A 17,241-nucleotide genomic window follows, 5' to 3' on the forward strand; every position below is an offset into this window, starting at 1 on the left:
AAACCTGTTCTACTTTTAGATATTTCAAAAGCAATATAAGTGAGTCAAAGCATATTTTGCATTTTTAATAATGAGCCTGTTAATTTGGATGTATTGCAACTCTAACACTGAGTTTAACTCAGTTAAAGCCAAATGATAGCATGGTAAATATAAAGTTAGCTCTTTTGGAAACACTTGTTTCACATGGAAAATAACAAAAAGGCGGTAAATTTCATTGTTCCCTGCTTTAAATAATACTTCCATCTTTTTTTGCCATCATCAAAATTAACAAATAATATTTCAAGCGGAAACTGTCATGCAATTAACAGCTAAGAATCTCAAAGTAAACTGATTGTTCAAGCTTGACCTCGATATAATGAAGGATCGGAGAGCAGAAAGTTCAACACATCAGCCGATGGGATAAACACCCAGCACGCCGGCAGAGTGAGGGGCGTATCAGCGAGGGTTATGAAACCTACCTGATCCAGGATTGTCTTCCTCTTCTTGGTGTCAGTGACAGCAGACAGTTGCATCTCTCCCATCTTTTTCATCTTTTCATCCATGTCGATCTTCTGCTCCAGCTTCTTGATCTCAGCACGCAGCAGCCTAACGGTGTCCTCTCTGTGATGCTGGCGAGCGACGGCGGTGGCGCATGCCGAGTGGATGGCTGTGATCCAGTTTTCTAGCTCTGTCTGGCTGCAAGTCTTCATGGAGGCAGAAAGAAGAAGTTTGGAGGTTAAACGCGTCGACATGCAATTTCTTGCAAAATCATTTGTGTTCCTTTTATTTATTTTTAGTCACATTACAACCATGAAGTTTGATTTTATGATAAATCAAACTTTAGCGCATCAGTCGAGCAAATGTGTAAACTGTAAGTGAAACTATACGTTTAAAAAAAAAAGATAAAACCACCAGTTTGCCTCTTGAAAGTGTGTGCATTTACTCTTTGTCCAAATATATCATTTCTGTTACCATCCTCAGATGTTTGTTAGACAGCAATAGTTAACCAACGGCATCATGAATCACAGCAGACGGATCAGGAACAGATCACAGATCCTTTCAGAGTCAATGACTCTGAAGAGAATGGCACAACTGCATACCTATACGATGTCAGTTGTCTTAATTAAACTGAAATTCTGCGTAAGAAGAGCATTAATCATAGAAGCAGCCAAGACACAGATTTGATGAAAATATGGATGGAGCTAAATACAGACAAACCTGGAAAAAAAAAAAAAAAAAAAAAACTTTATCAAGGCTGCAAAATACTTGAGAATGGGGAGGACGTTCATCTATCAGCTGGATAATGAACCTACGTACAGTCAGAGGACAATTTAGATTGAAGCATGTTCCTGGGTGGTGGCTGAATTCAAAAGAATGGATTACTTTTCAAAACTTTGGTCTCTCAAACAAAATTATAGTAAAACAATTGGAAGTTTGTGTTGAATACTTATTTATTGCTTTGATAGACATTCCTTTTAAAATCTTCTACAGTAAAGCTCAGACTTTGATTTTAATGGAAACAAGAATTATTTAAATATGTTGAACCTTCATTTTTCAATGGCCACCTGGTGACACTGAAACATTTTTATTTATTTATTTTTTTACCTGGAAAAGGTATGCATCCCCCAAGGAATTACTGAGGCAGAACACAAAGTCCTTTTTGGGGTGCTCTGGCACAGCCTGGACGATACTGTTCTCCACCCATATGGCGTGCTTGGGAATACTGTTGTTGTCAATCCCCGACCGGCCATCGGTTTCATAAAAGAAGAGAGTGCATCCTGGAAAACCAAAACATCTTTTTTAAGAAGCATACTTGCTGGTTTCAGTCTTCATTTTCCATGAAAGCCTAAATCGCTTCAGCAATTTACTTCTGCTCTCCAGTGGCCAAGATTAAGAAGTGCAGCAGTGCTGACTTGGACAAGGCCATGATTTTTATTTTAAAATACTGTCAAGCAACACAACGGTAAAAACACAAGATTATATGAATTGCTATTTCCATGATGCACCTTGCCTGTACCAAGGTATGCAAAGGTTTTAAGTCAAACATGTCATTGTTAATATACAGTTTAAACCAGAAGTTTACATACACTATATAAAAAGCTTGGCTACAATTTCTACATGCCTGGATGTGCTACTTTTACCTCTTCAAACAATTAAGCACAATTAAAAAGGACAATGTCCAACCATCACACTGTTCAGTTAGGAAGACGGGTTCTGTGTCAAGGAAATGGATGTCAAAAATGTGCATTTCAATCGCAGAACAAAGGCTAAAGGATTCATAAAGATGCTGGCTGAAGGGCCATTCAGCAACTAAGATGCCATTTTCACTCCAAAAGTACAGTTTGCAAAGACACTCAGGGACCAAGATCTTTATATTTGGAGTCACATCTTGTGTTCTGCTCAAAACTACTTGAAGAGTTTGGCCATAGCAACCTTTTGTACATTGGGAAGAATAAAGAGAAAGCTGGCAAGTCTCAGGGGTGACAAGTGCAAACAATTTGTGATTATAGCTGAAAAGTTGTGTGAGTGTAAACAAGGTGGCCTACGAAACCTCACCATTACTAAAATTCTATGAAACTGGTGTGAGAACTCATTGAAAGATACCCAGAACATTTGACCCAATTCAGGCAGCTTTAAGCTATTCAAACAAATAGACAAATAAACAGAAATAATTTTAGAAATTCAAATCTAAGACAGGAAAAATGTGTACTGATTCAATGTCTGACATTGAGAATAAAAAGGTAAACCATGTGGTCTTGGTTATAATTTTAGAGTTATTTAGTAATGTGTGATGCCAATGTTGTACTGTGTTGGAACTTACCTTTTAGGGAAACCCAGTAAGTCTTCCACTTGCGTCTTGTGGCAGATTCAACTTTCTTGTTCTTTTTGTGCACAAGGAAGTTCTTTACAGCAAGTTTTCCAGCTTTACGGACCATCCCCTGGACGACGCTTAGCAACAGATCGGACTGGTAGGCGGAGCTCATGGTGCTCTGCTCATCGCTAAGTGCGGAGCCCGCTTCCTCCAAGCTCTCCGTTTGGCAGGAACTCATTTGTAGTTCTTGACGGAAGTTCTCGTACACACCCTGCACGCCCTCGCTGGCGCCACCGCCGCCACTGCTGCTGCCGCTGTCGCTGCCAACAAACACGTTCCGCCCGTGCATGGAACAGACGGAGAAGGACGCCGACATCGTCTTGTAGCGTCGAGGTTGGTGCACTGCCTCCACCATCACCCCGTCGATCCCGCTGTCTTCATATTCACTGCCGTCTCCGGCCGTGACATCCTGGAAGATGAAACGAGGCAGGTGAGACGGCATGGCAACCGCCTTTTCTTCATCACCAGGAGCACAGCCAGGAAACGATGAGAAATCATGAATGACAACTCAGTGATATCTCCAGATACATGATAGAGCTATTCCTGAACAGCAAGCAAGTTTTAAAAAATCCTAGACTACTATAAGCTAAAGATGGATCTAGAATGTCTAATGCTGAGATTCTGATTAAAATTAATGAACAGCAAGGATTCTTCTGCATGAACACGGCCTGCCCTCCCTGTGGCACCACAAGGTCTGCACTCTCCTCCTCACAGGGCCAAAGGCTCCTGGGAGATAAAAGGGGATACACAGAGCCTGGTATCTCCATCTGGTCACATGACCTAATCATGCGCGCTGGAGCTCCATTCAACAAGGTTGACGGTGCCCTGTCATGACAGGGGCCACCACACACGTTTTACTGTTACACTCTTGCACAGGCCTCCCCTCATTATCATAACAAAGGCCCCGGGCATTTCTAACACAGTGACTAAATCTGCACTCACTCCCTCTCTTCTCTCCAGTCTCCTTTCCCAGGAAAAAAACCAAAAAAAACATGGTTTCATCAGAGGTGAAATGCAGAAACTTTATGGGTTGGGTTCAATACAAGAAATTCTCAGAGACAACGAGGATTATTAATAATCATCAAAAGTAAAATAATGCCATGTGTTGTCCTGTAAATGACAGTGGTCATTTACAGTTTTTCTTTTGCATTAATTAGCAAATTAATGCAAAAGAGATCTCTTTCTTAGAGATCTTAGCTATCTTAATTTTTCACGTTTATTTTATATAAAACTAAATTTTGATACCAAAGATAACCAGAAATGCAATTTTAAAATTATTTAATTGATTAGGATAAAAATGTATCCTTATTAACTTGATCCCAGTAACCATCTCCTGTACATAGTAACATCCTTTAGCAGCTACAACTGTCATCAAGTATTTGAGACAGGTATTCTTTTACATCACTGTGGAGAAATTTGGTCCAACTATTCTTCATGGCATGAGCTGAAGGTTCATGCACAATATTTCAATATGACTATGGCACTCTAAAAACGTTAATTGGGATATTGTTTATTCATTCAGAGGTGGGCTTGGTGGATCGGATCATTGAGCTACTAGATGACAAACCCTAAAATTACAGCAGGTCCAATGGACTCTGAAGAAGCAAAGTAGCCCCAGACCATTACACTACCACCGCCACTTTTGACAGTCACTACTTTGTTGTTTTTCTGAAAATTGCCACCATCACAGGAGATGTGCCTATGGGAAAGTTTCACTGTTGACTCTTTTGGGATCATTAAGATTCTTTTTGGACCTTTGTGGTCCAAAAGAATAAAGAATATAGACAGATGTGGTTTATTTTATATTTTTGCTTAAGTAGTCAATTACAACTGTAATATTAAATATGCTAAAGGAACAAATGTGTCTTTTCCATTCTAGGAAATGTAAAGGTCATGTTACATTTTTTGTAAATACCTTTATGTGACAACACCTTGGTGTGTTTACCTAAGCTTATCCTGTTATGAACAGCTGTTGCTGTTTCATTTTTCATGAATCCATGTCGCATTTCAGAAATGATACGCCAAATATTATTAGAGATGTGAAAGGTGAACTCACAGATAAAGCAAAGATCTCACCTGTATGGTCTGCGCCCTCCGGCCCTGCATACTCTTGCACATTGTGGCTTGGAGGTTGCTCAGGCCTTCAGACAGGCAGTGGGAACGTCGGCAGGGAAGAGTGTACGCGCCGTATGAAGTCCCATCCTCCTCTGACGGTGACAGCCTCTTACCATCCTCTCCCTCTCCCACGGACCTGTTGGTGTCATGCCACTTGGCATAGCGGCCGTGGGTTCTGGAGGCAGGGCTGGTATCACTGTACAGTTCATCCAGCGAGTTTGCTCTGTCGGCGGAGTCTGTTGGGCTGAACTGCATGTGGCCTTCACAGTCAGGGAAGTCTCTCTCATTAGCCATGTCGATGATCTCCTCAGTGCTGGTTAAATTATCTTGACTGACATCAGACAGGGAAAATTCTAGGCTGTCATCTCGCCAGGTGTCTGCAGATTTCGATCTCTTTTTGAAGCTGATTGTCTCTTTGGAGCACTCTAAGGTCTGCTGAATATATTTAACCTCATTTGTGTACACTTCCTCATCCTGCGTCTCTTCCGCAGTGGGACCAGGTAGGGTTATGTGCATTGTATTCATATGCACTGAGGGATTGGCCAGATCATTATGAAAGGATATAGGGCGCAAACTCATTGCCACACGATCCACCCAAATGGGGCTTCCAAAGTCAGGGAAGTTGTTTGTTTCATTGAAGGGTTCCAACCCATTGTCAGCTAAGGATTGTGGGATGCTGGGGGTGCTACTTGACCGAGTGCTCGTCTCAGAGTTTCTGTGCTCCATTTTCCCCGACGAAGCATGCCGAGAACGCCTGGACTGTTTGTTGGAAATGCGGAGAGACCGAGACATGTGCTTCCGTGACAAGTAGCCACGTCCAGTACTGTAGAGGGCATGTTCCCCGTTTTGGCTCTCAGTGTTCCCCATGGTTTAGAGTCTAAATGGAAAACAGATACATTTATTTTGTGCTCCATTTACAAATCAAACCAATAGACATGGAAACTGTTCAGCATTTTTGGCATACCTGCAGAACTTCAATGATTTTTCTGGCATCTTGTCACCGAAACTTCAGACAACTTGAGACCTCAGCAGCTGTCAGGTCCACAAAACCCTAAAAAATACAAATTCATGTTTGTTTTTCAAGAAAGCATTCTTTATTTTATTTCAGTAAAGAATCAATGGCAACATTACAAGAAATTACAAAGTATACAAAACTAATTAAAAGAATTGTAGTTCGGGAAAAGAAGATAGGAGGCAGTTTGTCACTAGTGACCTTCCTATAAGGAACACACGTTGACAACAGACCAGGTAAATTGTTTCCAGTCAAGTACAAAATATGTTGATTTAATTAAACACTAATTTTATTGAATTTTTTACTCTTAAACTTATCTATCTTCCCATAGTTTTAGACAGGAAATGCTGAACATGAGCAATTCTTAGTGCTTTTAACAAAGAAGGATCTTTGGTGGGACATCACCTCTAAACTCCATCCTCCATCTAAATTACCATTGGGTCCTTTGTAAATAACAACCCAGTGCAACCATCACAATAGTCTAAAGGTTCATAAAATTAAAAAAAAATGCACAAATTGTGCCATTTTGAGGGTTTTCAAGGGGTAGTTTTAGTTTTGGTTCTTCTCAAACTAGCCATTAGCTTCACCCCAAAAGCCCAGTTACTCTGGATTTATACTAAATAAAGACTCTCTATTGCAGATAAGCAGTTGCCTTACTTATAATGTTTTGACGCAAATGTCAGCAAAAATCCTGCATTACACCTTTGAGCCACTGAAGACAAGAAAATATAAATATAAGAAGTGATGTATGCATGTAACGTGCTACACTTCCTAAAGGAGATAACAAAGGGACATTAATTTCAATACAGGACGGAAATAGCAGTGTAATAGCATAAAGCAAATGCAACTTCAGCTGGTTTACTCAGCTAAAACATCCTTTTACTTTCTGAACAAGTTTTAGTTATATTAACCAGCCAAAACCTCCTATTAAACCGTGACTATATGATGATTGAGTCAGCCCCTTTTAAAATGCACCACAGACTGCAGTGACAGGCTGAGTGAACATGAGTTATTTAAAGCTGAAGTCAACCAACGTGTTGTTCAATTACCATTTGTTCTCAGAAGCTACCCCCTGCTGTATAGGGGGACTGCAAGCAGGAGGAGGGTTTTCGCCAGACCACTTATTCAGACTCCATCCTCCGTCCTCAAGGCAGGACAACTCCCTCCGTTTTAAGCCCAGAGACCATCAGCAGATGGGAGTGAAGATTACCCAGGGATGTAGCTCTTATCCCCCCCTTCATGTTTCCTTTTCTAGCTTTAGGACTCTTTAGGGGTTGCAGTGTTTTAGTATGCATGTGTGTAGCTGATGCATGTAAGTGGGAAAAAAAAAAAATCCCAACCTCCTGCTGCTGCATGCACTCAAGCTTGCAGTGATGGGAGTGTTACATAAACTCTTGCTGACCTTGTTTTTCTACCTTGTTGCGCCCATTTCTCTCTTCATTATGTTCTCTGATCACCACTGACTTGCACTGCAATGGATAATGTTTTAGATTATTAATGTAATCCTCCTCTTTTTATATAATTCACAGGAAAACAAACAAACGGGAACAAACACAAAGTATAAGTGCCTGCAACATTACCCTCTGCGCTACATCAGGGCCGTACCATTTCCTGCTAAAATTTCTTCATATTTTATTTGTTTGAATGTTAAAAATTAATGGTTCTGCAGATGTCATCTTGTGTAGAGAAAAAGAATGTATTTTAGGCCTGAAGTCTAAATCTGTGTCTGCTAATGAAGGTTCTGCTACTTAAAGAGGATCTATAAAACTGTGGAATAGTATAATATAATATTATATTACATAATATAATGTTGTTATATTATATTATATTATACTTTATGATATTATACAAATCGTCCATCTATTAATGCTGCATTGGGAGTTAATCACTTGCTAACAAGTTGGACAGCAAACTGCACACAGATGTTTTTCTTGTGGCACAGTACAGTCTATTGTCCACTGTAGCTTACTAGTGAGTGTATTTATGAGAAAACAGAACTTATTCAAATGTCAACAGAACAGTCACTGATCACTGTCCCAGATATCCTCCTATAAAAAAGATAGTACAGTTCTTTATAAAGGCTTTTTTTTTTTGGCAACAAAACCCGTAACAACTGTGCATGACTGAACCTGCCTGCCTCTGTAACCCAATATGAGTTGCAACATATGTGTGCTTTTGCTTTTTAAGCCTGGATCCACAAATTAAGGTAACCATTTTAAGGCACATGAACAGTTAAGTAACAGAAAAACAGAAATCTGGGGTAACAATATCTCTCTGTCTTACTAACCTGCAATAGGAAACAAGTAGAGTATTGTTCCAACTTTTTCTAACCCGACTTTCCAATCCCCTTCAGTACTTGTGTGTGTAAATTGTGTAGTTGCAACAGTATTAAAAAAAAACACTCCAAATTAAAAAAAGGTTTCCACAGTGCCAGGGCCAACCAAACTAAACAGGAATAGAGCCGTTTCTCTTCTTGACAGCACAGAAGAAATGTAGCCACTAGTGAGAATGTCAATCATTCCACATTGATGCATGTGCAGGGAAAGCATCATGCCACTGGACTGTTGGACACCGATCCGGGTCAGTTCAGCTACGTGACATAAATCCTCATAGAGGCTCATCAACATAACCATGCTCTCCATAGAAAACAACCTTTAGTCGCATCACAAACTGCTACCCCTGTCTTGGAAAAACAAAGTACACATGAACATTTATGGATTTTGCTTAAAGCTTCATTGGTGCCCTGGGACTTTTAAGTTTCCTAAACATGAGGTAAACAGCGATTCGCCTCTCATTTCAGCGGGATGTGTGGGTGCGGAGAATAGCTTGACTCATAATTTGCTTCTGTAACAATCCAAAAATAGGAACACAACCACAAGACTTTTTTTAATGTGTCTACATAACAGCAACAAAACCGCTTCTAGGAAAGTAGAGATTCTACAAAGCTACCACCTATTTGGGAAGGTGTGAATACAAGGAAAGCAATATGCTGCCTTTAGGTAGGCAAAAAAATACACATTTATCTGTACCTTTATTTAACCATGAACATTTTCTATGTTCTCCCTGTGCATGCAGGCGGTCTCCCAGGGTACTCTGACTTCCTACCACAGTTACCAAACATCACTGTTGGGTTAATTGGTCCCTCTAAATTGTGTCCAGGTGTGAGTGTGTAAATGGCTGTTAGTTATGTAAATTTTTGTGCTTCAGGTTAAAATCTTATTTTGCATTTGTTAGATGTTTTTCATGTCGTACTTACTGTCCATATGTAAATTAAAGCTGTTTTGAGTCTGAACTGCAGCCTTAAGGTTTTCTGTTTGCAGTTTCTCAGGATGCTGCGCTTCTTCAGCGGGAGCTTTCTGGGACATCCACACTTTGGAGTATTGCCAACTCTCTTAAATGCTGTGTCCACAGAAATCATTCTCTCTGCAGAACGGGTGTGTCTGAATTATCTTGGACTGGCCTTATAATCCATAGCGATTCTCCAGGATCAATGCTGAAGTGCTTTTCAAATGCATTTTGTAAAACTGGACGCTAAAGACCAGCAAACTGCAACAACATCCGGTCAAACTTAATGATAATTAAGTAAATCGATGCATCTAGCAAGATGTGCCCCGCTGCTAATTAACCTCATAATTCAAATACACTGCTTTTCCATGATAGATGTGGTTTTCCATTTGGAATTGTTATCTTTATGTATCCCCTGGTAACACCACGATTTGTATAATGTCCTTATAAATAAAGATTTTTCTAAACAATGGCCTGAGGGAAGGGGGTGTCATTATGTCAGGTCTAAGCTATGTGAAGGGTACATTTAAGGTCCTTTTGTTGCAAAACAACACTTAAAGGCACATCTTACGACTGAGAAATTCCTAGGCTTGCTGGAACAGGAAGAGGAAACTGTCAAAACCCCCATTTAACTTTGTTCCTTAGACACTCGGGGACCCAAAGCCAACTTACTTTTATCTTCTGAAAATCCCCCCAGAGGCAAAAACGGATTTACCAACAACTAAAAGTGAACAAAGATTCTTCAAGTCATCAACTTTAAATATGCGGTCTAAATAGTTTAGCCACAAAGCCTATAAAAAAATAAAGGGTAATATAAAAAGGCAACAAAAAAAAAGATGTTTGCAGGGATGAGAGACACCAACTATGCTGTTGAAAAGAATGCGCTGGGCTCACTAGTGACGAGCTGAAACATAAAACCCTGTAATCTAAACACAGCAGGCTCTTAAGATAATAACACAGGTAGGTATACAGAACAGGGGAGGGGTTCAGCAAATTAGGGCTGCACTGAAGACGGATCATATTTTCCTGTTAACTCGCATCCGTATGTGTGCAGGAATAAGACCCAAATAGCAACACTATGACTGCTTTTCTTCAATCAGTCGTTGTTTATCTGCATATAGCTGTAATCCTTAGTACTGTGCAACGGTACTATTCCGACAATAATTTTCCCACCTTCCTTTTATTTTATATTGTCTTTTTTTTAAACTGAAATCTCGTTTTTTCTATATTTCTTCTCTTCTTTTTTTTTTTAGTTCTGGTAATACTTACAGTATAGAACTATACAGTTAAAACCAGAAGTTTACATACACTTAATAAAAGGCACACCTTTTTTTCTCACTGTCTGAAGATGGACTGGACCAAACGTCTCCTGTTATAGGCCAGTTAGAATCCTCCAAGTAATTTCTATTTATCAAGGTCCAAAATAATGACAGAACAAGTTGCTATCCTCGTGGCTATTGATGGCTGCATGCTCAGTGTTGGGGCCAGTGGGGTCTGAGCTCAGTGGGGTGTTGTGTACTAAGCTGACAAGTGGCCATCTGGAGTGTCAGTGAATGTCTGGCTGTGTTGTATAATGTGTGTTACTCCAATGCCTCCGTCAGAACCTGTTAACACCGTTTCTCCCCCTGATTTAACAATGGTAAAATCTGTGGTGTCATTAACTGAAAATTAAAAGCCCATGTCATATTATTATGATAATACTGTACATATAAATGTACATTAATCGAGCAAACCACACGTGTTGGTTTAAAATGAATTGCAGGTTTTAGGATTTACAATTACAATAATGCTATTATACATATTGTAGTTTATAAAAATGCAGACATGATAGTTTTCACTGGATAATCAATCCTTCAGTGGGGACAAAGACGACCTGTGTGTCTTATTGGACACATTGTTACATTTTAACAACTTGAAAGCATGACACATTGCACTTGCAGGGTATATTTGACTACGTCTTAGTATCAAAATGTTCTGAGATATCATTTAGGTTAATAACTCCTAGTGAAATGCATTCTATATTAATTCATTACAGACTGATGTTTCCAAGCGTTTCGTTCTATTAATGATGATGATTTTCTGCTTGCAGCCAACAAAACATTACATTTAAGATTAGAATATTGAATCAGAGTAATACAAAACGTTTTAAATACAGAACTGTAGGCTTAAGGAAAAGTATATTCATTACCTGCTTAAATGTTTTCCTTTAAAAAGGCCAAACCAAATGGCATCATCGGAACATGTTTTCTTGTCATTAGGTTGGAAACTGTGATTTTTTTTTTTAAAACGTCATTTTCCACCAATAACGTCTCAAAGAAGCAATTGTTTCTGTCTTCTTTTTGGAAAACTTGGATATTTTTCTTTATTTTGCAGCCTATAAATAGAAACATAGTGCCCCCTTAAAAAGGGCTGCAGACCCCTGTTTTAGACCAAACAGAAAAGTTCTGCTTCAAACAAACACGCTGGGCTGAAGGAACTGAACAACAAGACAATTTATGCGATTGCTGTTTGTCAATTAGTTTGTTTTCACCTTCAGGAACACAGTGTGAGTTGTTAAAGTCGGTGTACACATGTTTGTGTAAAGCGCCGCGTGTTGTTCTTCCATCCGAGCCCATCAGAGCCTGGAACCAATACTACTACAAAGTCATTTCATGAAGGAAAAAAGTAACCGCTTTACACCTTCACATTGGTCTCAAAAGCAAGATGACAGTGTGGTTGTTAGCAGGTTTTAAGAGCAGTGTAAAAAAAGGTCCCGTGTTCTTTAAAGTGACATGGAGTCCGACGCTGAGCTGCAGCTGTTGTTAAAAAAGCCTAACGACATCTTGGTCCCTACCAGTGTTTCCTCTAGGGTATCCCTGCATGCAGAGGTCACTACTATCCCTGGCAAAAATATGAAACCACCACATTGCAGAATGGCTCACTCAGCTGTTTTGCTTTGTACTTAAAAAGAGCAAATGTGACATTTTTACTTGACAACTCCACATTCTGGTTTCGTAAATCTAAAAAAAAAAGACTAGTAATCGGATTTTTTTTCCGATTAAGGAAGTGTAATTCTGCAAATGAGTTAGAAGTTTAAAACTAGAGCTCTTCTGTTTTGCAGCTCCACAATTTTCAGTCAAAACAATGCAAAGGATCATTTTTGTACTTTACGTTAGAATATGTAACATCATTCATATAGAAACTTAATGTAAGAAAAAAAATGCAGGAATTCATAAATACATCAAAAATGTAATGAAGAAACGGTAATATGGTCTGGTCTTGATATTTAACATTTCACTTCAGGATTGGAGGTGCCAGTTCCAGGCTTTCTTCTCCACTGAGCTGCTACCCAAATGCCAACTCCAACACACAGACTCACAGTTTCTCATTGACAGCTTTTCAAAGCACCTCAACAGCTGCAAGTTGAAAGCAGTCATAAACCACTAGACCTCAGACCAGCATTAGGTTCCAATATTAGCACCTTCTCATGTTTATTATTTTGCCGGGGACGAAATTTGCATTTTTGAATCATGAAGGAGCCAGAGGGAGTTTTGATAAACAGTCCACTATCTTGTCTTTCAGTAAACAAATATCCATATGCAAATCAGAAAAAAAAAAAAAAAAAATCATTTACATCTGCAGTCTCACAACGGTTACACAGTTACATCCAATCAGAGGAATGAAACCGGTGACGATGTAGGAAAGAAAAAGGGCCCATTTTCCTTTTGACATTAATATTGTGAAACAATGCCCTATGTCATAAATGACTCTGACTGGCTTTGTCTGAAAAACGTTGGGTGGAAATATTAATGAGAGTGGAGCCAGATGCATAAAATGTGAGATTTGAGATGTAAACTGATCTCTCAGGACTAATACGTAACTTCAAAATATAACAGTGTTCTCAAAAGAGAGAGCAAGATTCAGAATTTCTTCTACCTGGAGTTTATCAGGATTTCCGTAAAATAAATATTTATATATTTCATCATTAGGCGCTGAGAGCCCTTTTCAGACTCAGATGTTTAGAAATAATTGAAGAAGTAAGAAGCTACGTCACATCAACATAGGGTTAATTCAGGATGCGAAAGACAGCGAGTGAAACTAATAGATAACAAGAAGGATGAAAAGAGCTGCACTGTTTTATCAGTTTGAGTTTTCAACCTTTGTCATGGAACATGCTAGATTTGGAGATGTTGGCAGCTTTTCCTAAATCTCAAAGTCAAGGTAAGGATGGACATTCGTTAAAATACTCGTACACAGACTACATTGTTAGCAATGCTAGCTGCGCTAACATAATTTGATCTCTAAAGATCTCCTAAATTTGTATGCCAAAATATTTCCAAAGGGTCCAAACTTAAAGTGTAATCAAAACAATGGAACAATATTTTCCAAAAGATTCATTCATGCACTTCCCTTGGGCATTTCCAAAAAGCCAAACATCAGATTCCAGGTCAGTAAATGGAGGAAAACCATTCATGCCTTCAGTCTGACTGTGTTTCCTTTTATACACCACCATAAGTATCCACTCCACTCAAAATCACAACTGGGTCAACGTCAAGATGAATGTTCACATTTATGATTCCAATATTAATGAGCAGGGAATTCATGTTCCAGGTTGTTTTGCAAATAGAAACTAGAGACACAATAAGTCTATTCCTGTTAGATGCTGCAGTGGGGGAAAAATGCGTCTGTTTGTTCCCTACCTCATAGTAATTACAAAAATAACTTTCATGAGCCGAGTCTGCTTTTAAAGTAGATTCAAACTAAACCTTTTTCATTTTTGTCTTGCATTTTTTGTCTTATTGTTTGTGGTTTGTATATTTTGTCTTTCCTATTCCTTGGAAGAACTTTGTAAATTAAAGTGAAAATATAAATAAATATATTGAACACAAAAATAACTTTCCAAAATAAAAAAAATGTGCAAAAATAATTGTGCTATCTTTTAATTCCTGCATAACGTCTCCAGCTCGCCATCAAGGCTGCATGTTCAATGTTCAACATCTTTAAACTATATTTCTAAACCCATGAAGTTGTCTTCAGCACACCCAAACAATAACTTGCCTGAAGCTCCCAGCTTTCTGCTGTGATGCACTTGTTCCACAGAGCAGAAACAAACAAGATCTCGGCACACATGACTGCACAAGGCAAGGTAGAAAATTAGTCAATTTCCTCCCAGCAACTCTGTTTACAGTTCCTATAACAGTCCTCTTTACTAAACTGCATGTGCTGGACCCTAGTACATCCAGGTTAAACTCGACGTCACTGCTTCCCTGTGTGTTACGTAGCACATTATGAAGGTTAATGCAAGCATAAAGGAACTAAAAGCTAAAAATAAGTGTTTACATGTTAACAAATATGCGCGCATGTGAAATAACATTGGCTTTTACATTGTGTGGAGAGAGATGTCTGCATCGTGGCCGTGATCCTGCATTCTGCTTCATATGGTCAAAGCGTTACAAGCTTAGTTCTGAGAGACCACATGATCCTGACAAATGCTTGTGGCTTGTAAACCTACAATATAGCCTTTGTTCAACTGTACAGAGGCTTTCCAAGCTTAAGACTGTGCAAGCAAGCTCCTCCACACGTTTGCCTTTTCTGGAGACAATTTTGTTGAACGAGAATAAAAACTAATTACATTTTCTGCATATTATTTTTGGGTACAAAGCGTTTTTTTTTTTCTTTCTTTTTAAAGAGAAGATTTGTTTCATTATTAAGGTTGCTCTACTTGATTCAGAAGCACTGTTAAGATTTACAACCCAGGCCGTCAGAATCTGACCTCCTGTCCTGCTGAGCCTTGAACGGCACATACATTACCATAACTATGACAGCAGATGACCATTTCTCGCCCTTCTCCCCACCGCAGGAGTCGCAGCGCCTTTTAAGCACAATGCTCTGATTTTAAATGAACTCGGACATCATGAAGTCTGCAGCTACCCCCCTCCAGGATGTGCTCTGGGGATTCTTTCTGACTTTGACCACCTCTCACATTTGCAATTCATCATTTGTCTTTCCCAGCATCACAGAACCACCAGTGCCAGCACCAGCAACCGCTTTGTCATTGCAACAACAAAGACAGGGTGCATTGTTTGTTTTCCTGTCGGGAATAGAGCGCAATTAAATGTAGGTAATATTTTTTTTTGCTTTACACTGGAGTTCGACAGGTATAAAATGGTGGAAAACGAAGGTCCCTTTCCTACGTCGCACGTTAAGGCGGGCCTGAATCACCTTTTTTTACACATTGGGTCCTCGTGTAAAAGCACAGAAGAGGAATGGGAGGTTGTAACTGATACACGGTGGATACGCCTCTCGACTGGCAACCACACCAGGCATAGAGTCAAATTGCCATGTATGTGTGAAGAAGGGGGTGGAACGCGCAGCACACCTCTCTAACCAGCAACACTTTTGTCAGTCGCAATTTTAGCTCGCCGTCTGTAAAAACACAACGATTCGGCTGTGAGCGCCTCTGTTTGGTCTGTGAGAATAACCAAACAGAAACAGCTGTGGTGTCACAACGACATCCATTTACACCCAGAGCGCTTAAGGAGTGTTTGAAACTGGCTGAGATTTTTTTAAGACCTCAAAATATGGTCACAACATAGAAAATATATTTAAAAAAAAAAAAAAGTAAAAAGTGGAAAATGCAAACCGAATTCAACAAAAATATAAAACAGTGATAAAGCAGCTGGATGAATCTGCATGAACAAAAAATACCAACTTGCATCTGAAAACCTTAACCTGCATACTCAACACAAACTCAACATGCATCACCTGTGGAGTGTTTTTTGGAACACAAACAGCGTTTCAAAAAGCCAAACAACAATAACCAGCGAACATAATGACTTACCTTGTTATGTAAAACCAGGTGGGGTTTTTTCTTTGCTTTCTGCCACAGAGAACAGTGAAGTAAATTGTTATCTAAGTTTAAGATCCTCTGATGTGAATTCCCAGCAGAATGACTACTATTTGCACAGAGGAGTTGGAAAACAGGAGGAGGGAAAGAGGGGAGTGACTCTTTATTACCCTAAGCCACCCACCCCCCCCAAACACACTCCAGCTGATACTCTCCTCCCTCTCTTATTCTATAATTTCATCTCCGTAAATTGCAAATCTATTGCCAGCAGGAATTCTTGTTCTCTCTATATATAATTTCCCTCTAAAGGAAACATGATATTTACACAAATTGCTGACTTTTGAATGCAGAAATTTGGAGGTTTGTTAGTTTTTCAGAACATCTCAAAAAATAATCAGTTCAGCTAGACTTTGTGGCCAAAAATATCAATCTGCCTTTGCATGCACATGAACGTGAAAGACATCCCATTCTATAGGATTAATATTTTGTTGGCCAACCCATTTGCAACGATGGCAGCTTCAACTCACAAGTCCAAGATACACTGCTTGCCTTCGACTCTTCAAGTTCTGATCCGTTTTTCCCTGACCCACAGGCTCCAACTCAAAAGTCCCTCTACGGACTACTGGACTTGCAGGGTTGAGTATTCACAGAAGAGTACGTGCCATAAATCCCCCCAGCATGACAGTAAACTCAAAATTCTCAAACAAGCTCAAAGAAGATTGTCATTTCACGGTTCCATTTATTTTCTGTACTTCCGAGCTTCTACCATGGGTACGTACATGACCTTTTTGCTAGTAAAAGGTTTAGTTTGTATTTTTCCACAAAGCGAACTTGTTTTACTTTTCCACCTTGTCTCACTTCCCATTTCACTCATAACATTGTCATAAAATTGCCTCGTAGTTCTGACCAAGATAGACATGGAGGCTATTTTGGTCAGACATTTGGAGACACAGTCGCAGGGGATCGTTAGTGGTCTGTGAGGCCCAATTAACTTTAATGTGTTCTAATTGCTTATTTTGGTCGAATCAGATGCCAAAATGGATCTGGTGCGTCTTGCTGTTTATAGTCAGTTTTATTGTAAAAACAATCCATTTTAACTACAGCTTATAAGCTTGTTAGTTCCAACCATGTTTGAAACGGAAGAAACCTTTT

The 17,241-nt window shown here is 39.4% G+C and overlaps 1 protein-coding gene across 1 annotated transcript in view; it reads right to left on the bottom strand.

The window, feature by feature from the left end:
• The window catches only part of LOC103149469 (T-lymphoma invasion and metastasis-inducing protein 1-like), a 51,983-nt gene that overhangs the window by 25,144 nt on the left and 9,598 nt on the right, over nt 1–17,241 (bottom strand). The window contains exons 2-6 of the mRNA XM_016679952.1: nt 5,931–6,017; nt 4,928–5,843; nt 2,801–3,260; nt 1,585–1,757; nt 342–683 (exon numbers count right to left, since the gene is read on the bottom strand). Of these exons, the coding sequence (XP_016535438.1) occupies nt 342–683; nt 1,585–1,757; nt 2,801–3,260; nt 4,928–5,833 (1,881 nt within the window). The 5' untranslated portion in view covers nt 5,834–5,843; nt 5,931–6,017. The remainder of the gene's footprint in view (nt 1–341; nt 684–1,584; nt 1,758–2,800; nt 3,261–4,927; nt 5,844–5,930; nt 6,018–17,241) is intronic.

The sequence above is a fragment of the Poecilia formosa genome, unplaced genomic scaffold, assembly GCF_000485575.1.
Source record: "Poecilia formosa unplaced genomic scaffold, Poecilia_formosa-5.1.2 Scaffold228, whole genome shotgun sequence".
Taxonomy (NCBI): Eukaryota; Metazoa; Chordata; class Actinopteri; order Cyprinodontiformes; family Poeciliidae; genus Poecilia; species Poecilia formosa.